Below are 17,862 nucleotides of genomic sequence, written 5' to 3' on the forward strand. Positions count from 1 at the left end.
AATCCCTTCCCCACAGCTATTTGCAGCAAAATGAGAGAAAGGTTCCAAACTGCCAAGTTATTTGGTGATTACTAGAGGGCAGGTGCCCTAAAGGACAACCAACAGATCACCATATTCTCGACCAAAATCTCTGTTACCTTTGGGAACAATTACACGTTGCCAGATTTAGTCCTAATGTTTTATATGTGCACTACACCCCCCCCCCCCCCCATTTCATAAACAAATTCAAATTACCATTCATTTGTTGTCACGTACAACATGCAAAATACAAACTACAATGTTAGTTACTCTCTCCAGTGCCCTTTCAAACCCAGCATCAGCAATGGCTGCTGCTCTTCCACTGTGTGTTTTATTAACACAGCAGGGAAAAGTCTCCCTCAAGCATTTCACTCTTTGCTCCTGCAATCCACACTATACATTAAATTTAATAATTTATCAGTGTTGCTGAAAGCCCTGACATCTTTAATGATTTCCCTAAAACTATTTACAGCAAATGCAATTGTTATAACTATGCTAATTTTAAAGCAATTTATCCCGTTTCCTTAATCCAGGCCATAAAAGTATGTCTAGTAGTGCTCTCTAGCGATATAAAGTGCTGGAAATACTAACGTGCACTCTGACTGAAAAAAAACAACCCAAACCAAACCCAATTTCTGTTCAGTCTGATGCTGTGACTAAATTTCCTAACCACTACAGTGGAGGAGAGTAGCAAAAGCAATGAACTCTTGTACAGATAGAGCTGGAAATGGAAAGGCTGTTATTATCTACCACATTAATTACTGAATTAATATGCTTTTACGATGTTTCAAAATACTTATTTTAACATAATTTTTTATTTAATCTTATGCAGGTTTAATGACACACAAAGCACCACTAACTAAATGCAAATCATAAAATAGGATAATTTGTATTTTGTTCCTCAACCCTTACTATTGATAAAAGGAATCCAAGTGCTACTTGTGGGGGTGATGGCCCAGCTTGGCAGAAGAGCAGCTAAGAATTTCTACTGACCAGATGTAAAATGATGCATGGCATACTGAGTATTTATAAAGAAACTACTCTTCTCTGCATCATCTGGTTTGACTCAGATTAACATCTGTAACAAATCAAATCCATTCAAATACTAAGTATGTTGGGACTTCTGTATTCTATATGACAGCCGTATTACAGACAGTGCCTATGTGACAGGTTACTGATGAAGTTAGAAAGCGTGGACAAAACTGAGCAAGACTGGACACGTAGGAAGGGTAACCAAACTTACACAAAAAGATTGTATGTGATTCTGATGGTTTTACATTCATCTTTTCATAACCTGTTTTAAGATGGGGATTAGTAGCCATTATAGTTTTTATTGTACAAAATATTTAAGCATCCATATTTCTGGTTCCCTGGTGCTTTCCAGGCATGCAACTAGAGCATGGGTGTGTATGTAAATATTTAGTTTCCTTTTAACTTGCATGTAAATGAGCTCTCATTTTCTCAGTGCGCTTCTCAATATACAAAAGAATACCTAATAATGATTTCATTTTTATCCCTTGCTACTATTTCTTGGCTAAAAGCAAAAGGATATAGTTCTGGCAATACCGATGGGACAAAGTACAGACCAAAAAGGATAAAAAATTGTGCTGAAATAATTTCTGTTCATACACAGAAACTTTCAGAAAGTGAATTTAAGCCAAAAGAAAGAAATCTGGGCAACAGAAGACATGGGAACACTTTTAAAAAGCTTTTTTGATTCTTCAAGCAGTCTTGGGATCAGCTGGTTGTCCTGAATCAGTCATAATGGCATTGACAGTAACACCGGCAGGATTCCCTGCCTAATCCAGATAGATATTATAACCGTATGACAAGATTAAATTTACTCATTCTCATTACATCTACATGGATTAAAAGATTTACTTGCAGAAGTAATGGCTAAAGGTAACCCTGGATGCTTCGTTCTGGGTGTTCAGATAAATCTCTGGGTGTTTTTTGTTTATTTGTATAAACCAAACAACTTTTCCCTAAAGCCTTTTTCAACATTTCCTAAGGGGAAATCCTTTAAAGAAGTAGCTACAGTATATATGCTGTGATAGTTGCACACAGCATACAAAAGACTATCTCTTCTTAAGAAGCCTGCATCTCATTAGACACTTTCATGTATTTACTTATTATTCAAAGTATATTAGCAAAGGCTGTACAAAAACCAAGAGATATTTAACTAGGGCATTTGACACACCATGTACAAATGCAGAATAATTCCCTCTCCACTCCAGCCTGAAATTTATTGTTGGGGATTTTTGAAGACAAATAGGCTCCAGAATTCCTGCAACAACAGCCAGTTTGCGCCCTCCACATGAGATCTTCTACTACACATTACAGAAAATGAGAGCTTTTCAAACATGGAGAAATGGAGACAGAAAGTAAAATCTTTTGGGGAAAAAGTTAAAAAAGGTTCTTTAAAAAAGCTTTTTAAAAAAAGTTCTAAAGTTATCAATTCTGACCTAGCAATCTAATCCAGAAACAAGTATCACAGGAAGGCTTTCATCTTTTGATTACAAGTTATGAAATAGTAGACTAAAAGAGAAGATTTTTCCCCCTCAATCATTAACAGTGTTGTGTAATAGCAAAGTGCTGAGAATTTCTATCATTATTGAAACAAGACACTGAATTAAAACAGTTCAGGCACTATTCAAGGAAGAATTAAAACATAAACACCCAAATGCAGAATAAAATCCCAAATTTTAAATGAATTAAAAATAATTCTAAATCCATGTCTGCCTAAACGTTCTATACACTTTCTTCTAGAAGTTAAATATATACATATATACACACACACACACACATACACACTGGTGAAAGCAGCATGTTTTCATATCTTACCTCTTGCAAAAACATTAACCAGGAATGGTGACAGAAGAACATGCAAATAAAATGATGGAGCGACCAGTCACTGCAATGTTAATGTTTAGGAACTGGCCACTGTAGTGGCCAAAACAAGGCTGACACCACCACGCTGAGAGTTAAACAGCTTCTCAGCATAGCTCGTTTATAAGCTACATGTACAGTAATGGCTTTAAGATAAAAACTTCTAAATAAAGTCTTTCATGTGTGGATGTATTTTGTCAAATCCAACCCTCAAAGTCCTGGAAAATATTTTTGCCCATCCTAGATGAAAATCAAAGGCCAGCTTTCAAGTATTATACCAGCATTTCTCTTTAGTCCTGTTTTAGCAGTTAGCACACAAACAGCCTACATCTGAAAGCTCTTCAATACTGTAATAAATGGATTCTCAGAGGTTAAGTTGAATAAACTGGCAAAGCAATGTAGAATAACTCACACCAGAATTTCCAGCTGAATATACAAGTTCTTCCAACTTTGCTCATTAAAAAAGTCAACAATTTAGAAGACTACAAATTACTAAGGAGCAATCCTCAGGAAGTGTGGATTTGAAACCTATCATTAACACACCAAGATTTCCTTGTACCAGTTTGATTTGGAAAGTTAAACGCAAAAATAGCATCTCCTGTGTTTTTTTTAGTACTTCAGCAATTTAAAACTGGAAACTGCAGAAGGCAAAATATGAAGTTCTGATGTAGGCTTCACATTTTAACTGAAGGTTTCATAGTTATCAATCACCATCAGAAATGCAAGTGTCCTTAAGTACACCAGTGGAATAAATATTATCTGATTTATTCTCTTTACTTTTGCACATTTTTCTCAGGTACAACCAGACATTCAGATATATAAGATATGCTAATTTTCTCTAGGTGAATCTGTCTCAGGATACAAAATAGAAACCCCCCCAAGTTTCACTTAAGAGAATTTACTATATTTACTAAGTAGGGCTCTGTGTGTATCTGTTTGCTCATCTTAAAGATGCAGCCTAGAGTTATTTTAAGGATAAAAAAACTTAAATCAATTCAGGGTAGTTCACAGAATGAGTTAATTCACCATCTCTTTCTTCAAAACTGAATCTGACTGCACACAGAATCAGAGATACAATATCTTAAAAAGTCAACTGCACTGCTTTAAAAGTGTAATTTTATTGACCATAACTGAATTACCCCTTGTAAGCTTAGACGTACAGATTCTACTGGGAGTGAAGAGTCAGTCATAGAACTGATGCTTACCTTTAGTGGTACAGCTGCCAAGACAGACAGAAAACACTGAACTTCTCACTACCTCATGTGTTTACTGGATTCTCAGGCTCAGTGTGAGAGACGAGGGAAATCAGAGGGTGATTCTACCCTAATATTTATGATGGGCTTGAGAGTGCACTCTCCTTGCATTTTGCTTGAGAGAGCAACACTCCTCCTCATCAACCCTTACCATGTTTTGGTTCACAGTTCTGAGATATTTTTTTTGTGGGTGTGAAAGGGTTTTGGTGTTTTTGGTGTTTTGGTTTTGTTTTTTTTTTTGGTGGGGGGGAGGTGAGGATGGTTTGGGTTTGATTTGTTTGGTTTTTAAACATTTACTCATCTTTAATAACTTTTTGAATAGAAACAACACAAAAAGCTGCTAGTTAAAAAAGCCACCACTAAAAACTTGCTGGTCAATGAAAGAACAGAGCTCATCTAGGCAAGTCAGGTGACTTTCACTTACCATGGCAGTCTACCCACAGAAGCATAGGGCACAGTATCATAAGCAAGTCTGAAGGACAAAAGACAAGGATCACAAGTTGTAGCACGGGATCATAGGGGTGGAAACAACAATAGCTCAGGCTTGAAGAGACCTCTGAATGTCAGCTACAGGGTCAGACTACACTGCTCAGAGCTTTATCCAGTAAGCTCTTAGAAACTTCCAAAGATGGAGCCTGCATAAGCTTTCTGGGCAACCTGTTCCAACGCTTACTTGATGTCAGTGCTGAGGACAACTTTTTCTTCAGGAGAGGCAAGATCTCTGCTATTAGACCTGTATGAAAGTAGTACCAAGACTGCAGTAATCCCCATGCCCACTGGACACTCCAATTCAGATCTTAGATTGGATTTACTGGCACCATGATCTACATTTTCCCAACAGCAAAAGACACCTGGCAGAGAATATTATTCATTGCCTGGTTTTCAAAAGTATGTAACTGTTGGAAAAAGTGCCCAGATGGAGAAGTCACCAGGATGACAATCAAGATGACAAACAACTTTCATGTACAAAGGCACGAGCTGGTTTCAGAAGTCAAAGGCAACAGTAATGAGCCAGTGATAAAGGAAAATATTCACCCTACAAAAATCAAGAATAGGTAAGCTGTCCTGGCAGCATTTCTCATTGCCAAAATACTACCTATAAAATAAAGAGATCTTTGCAACAAGTGAAGACAAGAAACAAACTGAGAAAAAGGAAAGCCAGGCACACAAACAGCTGTGGAATTGACAAACATTATTCTCAAGATAGATAGAAAGAGAAAGGATTCCAAAGAAAACCAAATTCTCGAAGACACAGATTTTGTAAAAAACAAGCTATGGGCACAAGCGTAATTTATGAATTATTAATATGCACAGATCAATAGAACTAATTGATGAAATCTTCATTCACTTCATATCCTAGAAAGAAGCCTAAATAAAGTGGAAACCAGATTTTCAATTTGGGCATAAAAGAATACAGAGACAATATTACAGACGCTAAAGGGACAAAATATATGCTATTAAGACACATTAAGGAAAACAGGAACTCAGTCATTAAATGCACCATAAATACAGGGAAGAGGAAGGAAAGTACAGCTGCAAGAAGGACATAAAAAGAGCCTGAAGTGGTCAGGCCCTTTTGTTTATAGCAATTCTTTAATTTCACTGAAAGAAAGAAATTACATTAAAGAAGAGGGGTACCTCTCTTCTCCCTCTCCACACAATCCTTATTTTGGAGAAGACTAAGGGGTCGGCCTACAGTTAAGAACAAGCATATTGGAAATCCTCTGGATTATGACCTTTAGCTCTGTATATTTAGATGATAATTGAAGCCATTGAGCACTCAAATCATGGCACAGTATTGAGGAGAAGGGAAGGTACTGCGCCTTTTTGCTTCAATCAAATGTAGGCGCTTTTTGCTTAAACAAAACGCAAGTTTAGAGATAAGTAAATCCGCATTGGTTGGTAATCTTGAACATGAAACCCTGGTTTAGTTTTGTGCCAAGACAACAAGCCTGGTTAAAAAAATGGGGGGGTGGGTATATACAGATAGCTTATTTTTAATGACACTTCTAACACCACAGAAAAACTGTTTTAACAAAAATTGGCAAGGGATCTTATGGAAGAGGAAGGACTTATTTCTTAAATCTTTGAGCCCCTTTCCTGTTCTTTCTCACTCCTTTCAGCCACGTTCCTTTTGAACAGAGGAAAGAAGTATTCCATGTTGAATTTTTACTGCAGACAAGCCTTGTAATCAACCACAACCCCACAGAAAGGTCTAGTCAGTATTAAAAAAAAAAAAAAAAAAACAGACACAAAAATAGAAACTTATGAATGGTTTCCCTGTTAACATTCGAACTCTTATCTCCAATCAGAGAACTAGAGACAGCTGACCTACATGATGATTATTCATCTATCTCAAAACTGAAGCAAATTAGGCAGAAATAATTTGTTAGGTAAACTGCCTATTTCTCACAAAGAGGCTTTGGAAAGAGCAGAATTTATGAAGCAAAATTCCAGCATGAGCATAGAGATGTTTTCCTTTCTCCCTCTCATAGTGGCACAGAAATTAAGCAATAGCATTTGCCACTCTAACAGTTACACAGACTCATAGTGCTGGAAAGCTGTGTCTTTTTCCTACACAGATCAAAGATGCATTCCCATGTAAGCATGCTATATTTTGTATTCACACCTATTAACCTTAACATACCAACTATGTTGGCAGAGTTTAGCATTTGGCTGATCCTAAATTAAGTCCTTTGTCTCCACATGCCAGATATCTCCTGCATTCTAACAGTCAGGGACACTTACATAACTGCACTTCAAAGCAGCCTGCAAAGCAGTGCCTTTGCCTTCAGCAATCACATACTACTGACTCATTCAAATGACCTTATTTGCTCATTAGAAGCTCTAGGTGCAGGTTGCAAATGTCAGAGAGCCTGAATTAACTTTTTTTTTATTTTTTAATATATACTTTTTATAGCATTTTGATGACAGTATTTGTGATACCTCAGGTCTTACCCAGCTGTTTGCTTATGGTCAACTCTGACTTCAAGCGTCACCCTACATTCATAAATGTACAACTTTGGTATTCATTCACTCTAGCATTATAATGCTTTGATACGCTATGCTATGTAAAAATGGCAGTATTTGTTACAAAGTAACCATTCCACCCCCCCCATGACATTTTTTTCCTGCTTGCACTTTAGCCGTGTATGACAACGTGAAATGTCAAGACAGAAACAGAGATAAGCTAGCAGAGATTCATGCTGCTCAACAACAGTTACGGACTTCCATGCTCACATAAAAAATTAAGGTCTCAGTCATTGAATACTTCACACTAGGGTACATGATCTTAGGAGAACAAGATGTAGAATGGAGTAACCAAATGCCAAGGAAAGTAAGTCAAGAAGGAAGACTCTTTGTTATACATACTTTTGTAAGAACTGAAAGGGAGAGAAAAACTCACTCTGACCTGGCTGTGATTCTTCATATAACTACTGACTGGCTGGCTGTTCAGAAAAAGACCTTCCAAACCAAGTGGGATCAGAAGGACTGTAATGTTTAGTGACTACCACTTCTCTTATTAAAGTGCAATTAGATCTGCTACACCAAAAGCCTAGAAATAAAGAACAACTGAAAGAAGAAGAACATTTTCAATGAGATCATAACAGAGGACTGCCTACAAAAACATAGGCTAGAGAGACAAGAAGCTCTGTAGCCTAGCATACCTGGTAACATATCCATGAAGTTATATATGACCTTTATGATATATATATCTGATATATACTGATATACCAAAGCCATCCACTTAATAAAGGCAAATTTAATGACAAGTTTTACATGCATTAATTTGACTAACTCAATCCACTAAACAAACAAAGCGAGGTAGTGAAATGATCATCACATTTTCGACAGTTCCCAATATCATCCAGATAAACTTTTTAATACAAAAGAATTTAATCACTATAGCAATTTGCTCTTCAGACTTATACAGTAACTGCCTCTGAGTATGTAATGAAAAATGCACCAAATTTCTTAAAAATCTCCAGAGAAAAAATAAGCTTTTGTTTTTAAGTACTTCTGCATCATGTTTAAGTTCAAAAGAGATGGTAAAAATTCCTTTTAAAGTGGAGAAGTTGTTCTGAAGGTTAATGTCACATGCGACCATATTTCCCAGTTATAGGACACTTTTTTTAGAATCTCAAGTTAAAAGGTTCCATTATGAAACTATACATAAAATTCATGGCTCTAATTCAGGACAATAATTAGAACAAAAACTAGCCAACAGTAAAACAGTCCAATGGTTTTAAAAAAAAACAACAAACACACAAAAACTGTTCGCAGGGAGTAAGAAAGGATGCTGAAAGCAAGAAGGAGGGCAACAGTGGTTCTTAATTTTAGGATAAGCTTCATTTAAAAATGATATTATAACTAGTTCTTCATTGTTTCAATGTCTGACTACTCCAGAAGACTGAGCTGCAGTATGAAAACTTAGAGATTTTTTTGTTTGCTTGCCTGATGCAAAGTACTGTTCAAATCAGCTATTCTTGATTAGCAGCTTAGAAATCTCAGCTAAGAAACACTTTACACATTTAAAAGAACTGAATGGAGAAAATCCACACCTTTGCTGGTTAGGTGAAGTATAAAGTGGACTTCCTATGGATTTGTTTGGTTGATAACATACTTCAAACCCTCAACTTTCAGTTCTAAAAATAAAACCAAATCCTTCCAGAACTGAAGTACCAAAACAAGCCTCATCTCCTTTCATGCTCTGAAAATCATGCCAGCCTTTTCTTTTGCACTCTCATTTCTACCAGTCTTAGAAAGATCACAGAAATCATAGAATCATAGAATAGAATCATAGAATAGTTAGGGTTGGAAAGGACCTCAAGATCATGTAGTTCCAACCCCCCTGCCATGGGCAGGGACACCTCACACTAAACCATCTCACCCAAGGCTTCATCCAACCTGGCCTTGAACACTGCCAGGGATGGAGCACTCACAACCTCCCTGGGCAACCCATTCCAGTGCCTCACCACCCTAACAGGAAAGAATTTCCTCCCTATATCCAATCTAAACTTCCCCGGTTTAAGTTTTAACCCATTACCACTGGTCCTGTCACTACAGTCCCTAATGAACAATCTATCCCCATTATCCCTATAGCCCTATTCACATACTGGAAGGCTGCTATGAGGTCTCCACGCAGCCTTCTCTTCTCCAGGCTGAAGACACAACTTTCTCAGCCTGTCTTCATATGGGAGGTGCTCCAGTCCCCTGATCATCCTCATGGCCCTTCTCTGGACTTGTTCCAACAGTTCCATGTCCTTTTTATGTTGAGGACACCAGAACTGCACACAATACTCCAAGTGAGGTCTCAAGAGCAGAGTAGAGGGGCAGGATCACCTCCTTCGACCTGCTGGTCACGCTCCTTTTGATGCAGCCCAGGATACGGTTGGCTTTCTGAGCTGCAAGTGCACACTGAAGATGGCTCATGTTCATTTTCTCATCGACCAGCACCCCCAAGTCCTTCTCTGCAGGGCCGCTCTGAATCTCCTCTTTGCCCAATCTGTAGCTGTGCCTGGGATTGCTCCAACCCAGGTGTAGGACCTTGCACTTGTCGTGGTTGAACTTCATAAGGTTGGCATAAGCCCACCTCACAAGCGTGTCGAGGTCCCTCTGGATGGCATCCCTTCCCTCCAGCGTATCAACCGGACCACACAGCTTGGTGTCATCGGCAAACTTGCTGAGGGCGCACTCAATCCCACTGTCCATGTCAGCTATGAAGACGTTAAACAAGACCGGTCCCAACACCGATCCCTGAGGGACACCAGTCATTACTGGGCTCCAGCCGGATGTTGAGCCATTGATCACAACTCTTTGTGTGCGGCCATCCAGCCAGTTCTTTATCCACCGAGTGGTACATCCATCAAATTGATGTCTTTCCAATTTAGAGACAAGGATGTTGTGTGGGACAGTGTTGAAAACTTTGCACAATTCCAGGTAGATGACATCAACTGCTCTACCCCTGTCCATCAGTTCTGTAGTCCCATCATACAAGGCTACCAAGTTAGTCAGGCAGGATTTCCCCTTAGTGAAGCCATGCTGGCTGTCACCAAGCACCTTGTTGTTTTTCATTTAAGTTAGCCCCTGTTTACTGCTAACAGCTTACCAACACTACAGAAGATAGGCAGATTAAATCTGAACAGCACTGTCACCCACATACTAACTTTTGCCTTTTAATCTTGCAACCACAGAAGATATGAATAGCATACAGAATTTTTTAGGGTGTGCTGCTACGAAGAGAATCACAAATATATACATGGACCTGTGAGAAAAGCAATTTTAGTTGGTCTCTTTCACCACATGCTGCAATAATTCAAATGTGCTGTCACTTAAATCCAGACATACAATTCATTACCATTACTCGGCTAAATTGAGGATGCTTAAGGAACTGCTGCAATGACTCTGCTTTTGAGCTCAGTTTCAGAGAAGTGTTTCAGTGACTATCTGCATCTTCTCCACTCTAATGCCAAGCATTAGGTATATCTAGTTTAGTTATGATGAATTTTCCTGAAAATAGTTGATTATGATGATGAACATATAAGCACATCACATATTAGTATTACTAAGATTTCAGCAGTTCTCTACTACACTTGGTAGTTCCACAGCTCTAGGACTTTCCTTGAGTTAGAAGGAAACTTTTACACAGAGGAATGGGATAATGCAGAGCTTCTGTCTTTGTTATGAATTAAAAGATACTAAGAAAACAATTGGTAGACACAGTACTGCTTAGCTTTCTCCTAGACAGAAAAGTTTAGGTATGTTCAAGGTGTTTATGGCCAGCTTACTGTCCAAGGACTTTGCTAACAACAGGTACTAAACAGAAATGAGATATTCATGGTTTAGGCATCAGTGTACACTGTCTTATTTGATGCACTTCCCAATTTTTCATGTTCATCATAGGTCATTGCATGGATGAGCACATAGTGACCTTTTCCATATAGGTAATAAATAAGCTTCCCAGATAAAGAGAGATCTTAATTAATATAAATGAGACTTTTTTCAAAGGCTAAAGAGAAATGCAAATAAAGATGCTTAAGAACCATATCAAAGAGTTTTGAGCCAAATTAAACTTGCCTTTTCCTTTTCACTCCTGTATTTTCTTCTCTTTATGTGCAACATCTTAAGAAGTATTATAATTTTCATTTCAACAATCAGAGACCACAGCAACTTCCTAAATTTTCAGTGAAGTCTGATTAAGATACTTCGAATCTGCTTTCTATAAATTTGGGGCAGTTAAAGTCTGTTCAAACATGCCCAATTCTATGAACCAGAACTTACAATATGTCTGCCTCAGTATCTGTATTATTCAGAATGATTTACATCTTCATAATCTGAAACACTGGAAGGAAGAAAAGGTTTCTACCTTCAAGCTTAAATATCCAAGGTTAAATGAGGCTGTGAGACAGTTGGGAACACTTCGCTCCCAGACGGTTTTCCAGAATTTCCCCTGCTTCATGCATGGAACAGCCACATAATAAATGAACATGGGAAGGTTGCTGAAAAGGTGATTTATGGGAAGATTCTACATTTGTGATTCCCAAGTAAGAACACTAAATTAAGAAAATGACTCCTCTCAAGAGTTGCAAACAGCACAATATCATAAAAGGGGACAGATGCTTCCTTAACAACATGAACAAGGCTCTCAGCAGAGGTTGGATGAAGCTTTGGGTGGGATGGTTTCGTATGAGGTGTCCCTGCCCATGGCAGGGGGGTTGGAACTAGATGATCTTGAGGTCCTTTCCAACCCTAACTATTCTATGATTCTAAGGTGTGCTACATGTCACAGAGAAGATCAGCAGCATCTAGAGCCCTCCACTCCCACCAAAAGCAGTGGAACATGTCACACACTGAGAACAAAGAACCACAAAAGCTGCTTCAATGTCCAGTGAATTAGCAACAGATCAACTTACTGAAACCCAACTAAGCCTTGATTTACCAAGTAAAACTAGTGAAAAGCAGATTTTGCAGTTTGCCTCAGAAGAGCTACTACAGAGCAGCTTCAGCTGAAACAGGAGCAATGCGCTCAGGATTCTACACAAATGATAAATGCCTAACGTACGAGGAGAAAGGACATTCTGGTGGAGTAAAACAGATACAGGCCATGTTTCTGAAATGACTGAAAAAATTAGAGCACTGACATTTCAGCTGCTTATATTAAATATTTCATTAAAATATTTCCATGAGCATAAAGAAAGCCCAAAGAGTTTCGGATCCTGAGTACAGATTATTCTCATCTCTAGCTGTAAGTATCAAGGAATAGAATTTTTGTAACAATATGTGTGGAGCACTTACCCAGAAAAACAATGCCTAGGTATTCAATTAGTTTAGCACAAACCAGAAAATGAAGCTAGGAAAACCGCCTCATATTAACTGTAGTTAAATATAAGCCTGATAAAGCTGTGCTATCGAAAAGAGAAAATGAGACAAAAGTTCTTAAGAGTGAAATTGTGAGGGTTTTTTTACAAAAAATATTCCTTCCTTAAACATTTCTGAACAACTTGAAAAAAGAAAGGCAGAAACTGAACAACAGAAAGTGGACTGTATGTAAGTGTGTTCGTATAAGCATCGGAGCAAAAAAGTCACACTAGTTATGTTACATGCTGTAGTCCTTAACACTGAACTTCCATCTTTTCCATCTGCAGAATGCAAACAATTTCAAAGACAGCTGAAGTGCAGTAGCATCCATTTAGACAAATGAATATTCAAAGGCTACGACAGCGAAGTGTTGGTATATCTCACACCACCAGATTAAGGTTTTCCTACTCCAATTTACTGCCCATTCTACTTTTGCCATGAGTTCCAGTAGCAGCACACAGCAGAAGGCAGCACTGAAGAAGGTGGGTTTGATCTGCTGTTTCCAAACCAGAATCTATTCCTGAGACCCTGTAGGTTGATTCGGCAGTGCTCAGGAGATACAGCAATACACTGAACTGAAGCAATTGAGATATTAATACATCCTTGAAACTACTCATAAATAAAAAGAGTAGGTCAAAACTGGCACTGCACTGCTTTAAACTGCCACAAGTTTGTCAAAGGACTGGAAACAGACTGAATTGGGGCAAATTAAATTCCTCTGGCAAGTTAGCATTAATGTTTTGCATCTCCCTCAATGCTAAGAACTTGGACAAAAATGCAAACCCAGCCCATCATTCACGGCAAACATTTACTCCTCACCTGCGGTAAGAACACATTCTCAGTCCACACAACTATAAAACAGAAATTGTACAGCCTTCCTGATGAAGGTTTAAGCTAATGCATCTTCCTGTGTGACTGCATGCACAGCCTTATCCTACTGTGGTCACTTTCTGTACTTTATTTAAGAGGTAAGAGATACTTACTTTTTCATGCCTCAACATAATTCCAGAAAAACAAGGCATCAGAAGGGAACCTGAACTTGCAGTCCTTAAATTGTGATTTTTACTTTTGGTTTCTATAAAATTACCTCTTCTGAACAGGGCAAATCTCTGCATTTTCTTTTGCTGTACACTAAGAATTAAAGCAAGATTGCACTGACGACATAAGTGGTTTCTCAACTTTTAACTACAGTCTGCATTCATATTAGAAAATAGAAATAAAATTAGTCTTCAACTTCTAGAGCTTTTCTGTACAAGCAAAACAATAAAGAAAAGGATATTTTCCTGGATCTGCAATACCCACTCTGTAGTCCACATAACTTTGATAGGGATGGAAGTTGAAAACAAAAAGGAGACCAGCTCTCTCAAATGCTATGACCTTGTTGGCTTCATGTTTTTCACTCACATAGGCCTAGGAAATAAAAATAAAAATCAAATTTATAAAATATTTAATTTCTAACTGAATTAATAACGAAAAAACCACCACCACTATTTCTATACTTTATTTCAAGTAAAACAAAGATTCAAGCAACATAAAGGCATTAACATGCAAACTGAAATTGTTTACCTATGTAATGTCACGTAATATTTTTGATTACTAAACTATAGCTTACTTTTTATAAGGTAATGTAAAATTAAAGAGGAAGAAGCATGTTCATTATAGAGCACATGAAAAATTCTTGCTCAATATTTGTATGGTGGTCTTTTTATCACACTTTAGCAAAAACTGGATCCCTTTTATCATATCGAATCTTCCGATATACTTGTTATGGGGGTTTGCATTACATCTACTGTTAGTAATGTAGAAAATGAAACACTGGGTATGGGGGCTTTGTTTGTTTTTTAAATCTGTGTGAGATAATGTGGCCTTTGATAAGCCACATTAAACTGCTACACATACCACCTTTGTTCTATTAGCAAAAGCCATTAATAAATAACTAGATATCAATTTAAAAAGTTCTTGCAAGTAGATTATGACTAGTATGAAATAATTAAACTGAGAAATTGTAATAATGGAGCTGCTTTTATAAAAAGTACAGTGCAGCATTTGGGTAAAAAAGGGAAACACGAAAGTGACTAATTGAAGACCAAGAGAGTATAACTTACACTGTACTGAAAGTGTTTTCTCAGTAACAGAGTATTTATTTATATGAAGTAAATAGTCAGAACAATTTATGCTTTCCCAAAGCAATCTCTGGATTGGATTACAGACAAATTTATAGTCTGTTTTATCCGATCTCCAGTTACTAAATAAAAACCGCAAAAATAATAGGAAAAGAGCTTTCTATGAAGCTAAAAGGAGACTTGCTTCAGATTTCTATTATCTGTGGAAGATATTTCAGTGACATGTTTTGACAACTTGAAATATATGGTTGGGCATTACATAGTGCATAATAAAGTGCTGTTTAAAATTTCTGCATGCAAATTTGGTATTGTTATTCTGAACATGTAGCTAGATGGTGACTAAAAACTTACCATTTAGTATTTATAGCTTACCGGGGGAGATGCAAGCCATCCAAATCTTTCCTCCAATTTATTCATATCTCTATCAAATGCATTTAGGAATCTATAGCGAAGAAGATGATCCTCGGTAAGATTAAACTGTCTTCTGGCATAGTGGTAGCTCTCATTGTTCCCTATTCTGGGGAAGTCAAGCCATTCTGGATGTCCAAATTCATTACCTGTAGTTAAAAATATTCAGGATCCACAAATTCACATGCTAAAAGTACACTAAAACTGCAAAAGTAAAATATATGAAAATATATTTTCTTTCTGCAAGTTTTAAATTCCAAAGAATAATTCTGCATATATAAATTGGTCATTTTATTATTAAAATATATCTCTGAACTTTCAGGCTTGCTAACAGGTTTGTTTGGCCAATAAAACTACCACAGTAAAATATCCGTGGACTCCAGGCAAAGTATAAAAGTGGTAAATGAATTATAACCTCTATGCTATCATGCCGTGCCTAAAAAAAAAAAAAAATCTCATTCCCACCCATTAATGACAGCAAGAGAATTTGAGTCACCCAGGATACAAGCTTTAGAGTCACTACAAAACCTAAAAACATCACTTTAACAGTAGATATCCAGTGGTTTTGAGCATTTAACAGAATCAGCATTACCATTCACATAACCAGAGAAATTTCTCATTTTATCAATTAAACTTCAAACAATCAAAAGACCAGTTGGCGGAAATTCAACCACTTTTTATCCTGGCTATAAGTACTGTTGTCTTTGATTTTCAGTGGCATAAAAATAACTATTCAAAAGGATTACTTGAATTTCAGTTCCTCATTTCTGAGAAAAATTCAAAAAGGCATCTTAGTTCAAGTAGCAGGCTAGATCACAGAGAGTAAAGCAGGATGGTTAATGATGATGCATTCAGTATCTGATACTGAAAACAAGTGACTTAAAGGGTGTGACAACCCGGAGATCTAACAGTATTTGTCAATTCAGCAACCTTGCAAGGGGAGCTCCTTTCCCAAACATAATACTCAATGACATAAGCATCAGGGACACATTTCAGGCTGGGATGAAGCATGTTTGAGCACAGGGTTCCTCTGTGTGCCCAGCGGTTCACGCTCCTTTGCTTGCCTGTAGATGCCACTGCATTGCAATGTGTTTTTTATATAACTGTAATGCTTCACAAGTTTACCAGTCTCATACTAGCCCACACAACTTCTGAATAGACATTAAGACAAGGAATAGGTTTATTCAGACTTGGATCGCACTCCACTAAAAACAAGTAGGGAAAAAGATGTAATTTAATCAAGAAAAAGCTTAGTTTCTCTTACAGAAGAAAATCTCAGCTGTGAAAGCTGCAGATTCAAAGAAACCCCTCCTTGGGGACTCAGTATTTTATATTACTTCCATACATCCACACTTTCCTTGTTTTATATACTGTCATTATTACAGTTTGAGACAAATCCAAGTGGGCTTAATGGTTATAACTCACGCTGTAACATGCCACTTAACATACTCTCAGTCATTTTGGGCTATTCATTGTACACATGATTAAAAAGGGTTAAGTACCTTGAAAAATAAAAACGTTTCAAACCCTGCAATAGCTGATTCATCACAGACATTTCATAGAGATTTTACAGAACACATATGCACCATAAAACAGAGACAAGTGCTGTACCTGAAGTATGTATGGGAGGTAATGTGATAAAATTGAAGAGGGTTTCTAATTTAAAAACATAACAATTCTGACCATTTCTACATTTCTGACCATTTACTCAATTTTTGTCAATAAACAGGCAGATGAAGGGACAAGGATGCTGAGAGAAGGGAAGCGTTGTTTCCTGGATGGATACCCTGCATGTGCAGCCACCTCCTGCTGACTTTCTGCCTGAAAGGCCTGGAGGGTATAGGCAGCAGCGACAGCTATGAATTTGAAGTGACTTTTGTGTATTTCCATGTTTCACAGGAATAAAGAAATAAAGAGAGAACAAAACAGAAAGGCTGAATATATATTAAGGAGAACCCTTCATTGCAGCGTCCATTTTCAGGAGAATCCTTCACAGCATATCCATTTTGTAAACACACTGAAAAGTTGTAAATTAAATTTCCCTTTCCAAAGATGAATCACTAAATTTCATATTCAGCTCAAAACCAGAAACAAATATAAAAGAATCAGAGTCACAGCAGGACTCTGAAAATGACCTTGGAATGATGCTGGACTTCAGCTCTTAAACTGCACTAACCATACGGAAGGGAAAATGAGAGAAGATACTGCTACAGACAGACACTGTATCTAACCAAATTCAATAGCCTCTTAAGAGCTGGGAAAAGTATTACTTTCTTTTGTGATCTGCACACTACTGAAAAGACAGACTACATGAGATAGTTCAGTTAAACATAGCAAAAAACATCAGAAAGTCAGAGATATGTATCTCAAAAAGACAGCCAAGGAAATTGTACTTATTAGTTAGGAAAAAAACAGAAAACTAGGGAAAATAAGCAATACAAGATAGAGAACAAATTAGACTAAAATAGCTCATCCTTTCAATAGAGTATTTCACCGTTAAAACTTAAGCAGGGGAAGTGTAGATTGGATATAAGGAAGAAGTTCTTTACTGTAAGGGTGGTGAGGCACCGGAATAGGTTGCCCAGGGAAGTTGTGAATGCTCCATCCTTGGCGGTGTTCAAGGCCAGGTTGGACAGAGCCTTGGGTGACGTGGTTTAGTGGGAGGTGTCCCTGCTCATGGCAGGGGGGTGGAACTAGATGATCTTAAGGTCCTTTCCAACCCTAACTATTCTATGATTCTATAATATCTCCTTTGTGTTCATACCATATACCAACTGCCCTGTCTCTGCTTGCTTTGCCTGTTTCCGCACCAG

General features: G+C 37.6%; 1 protein-coding gene across 1 annotated transcript in view; it reads right to left on the minus strand.

The window, feature by feature from the left end:
- GBE1 (1,4-alpha-glucan branching enzyme 1) overlaps window positions 1-17,862 on the minus strand; it is a 156,780-nt gene that overhangs the window by 12,894 nt on the left and 126,024 nt on the right. Inside the window, exons 13-14 of the mRNA XM_065676378.1 lie at window positions 15,014-15,198; window positions 13,798-13,928 (exon numbers count right to left, since the gene is read on the minus strand). Of these exons, the coding sequence (XP_065532450.1) occupies window positions 13,798-13,928; window positions 15,014-15,198 (316 nt within the window). The remainder of the gene's footprint in view (window positions 1-13,797; window positions 13,929-15,013; window positions 15,199-17,862) is intronic.

The sequence above is a fragment of the Lathamus discolor genome, chromosome 4 (assembly GCF_037157495.1).
Source record: "Lathamus discolor isolate bLatDis1 chromosome 4, bLatDis1.hap1, whole genome shotgun sequence".
Lineage (NCBI taxonomy): Eukaryota > Metazoa > Chordata > Aves > Psittaciformes > Psittacidae > Lathamus > Lathamus discolor.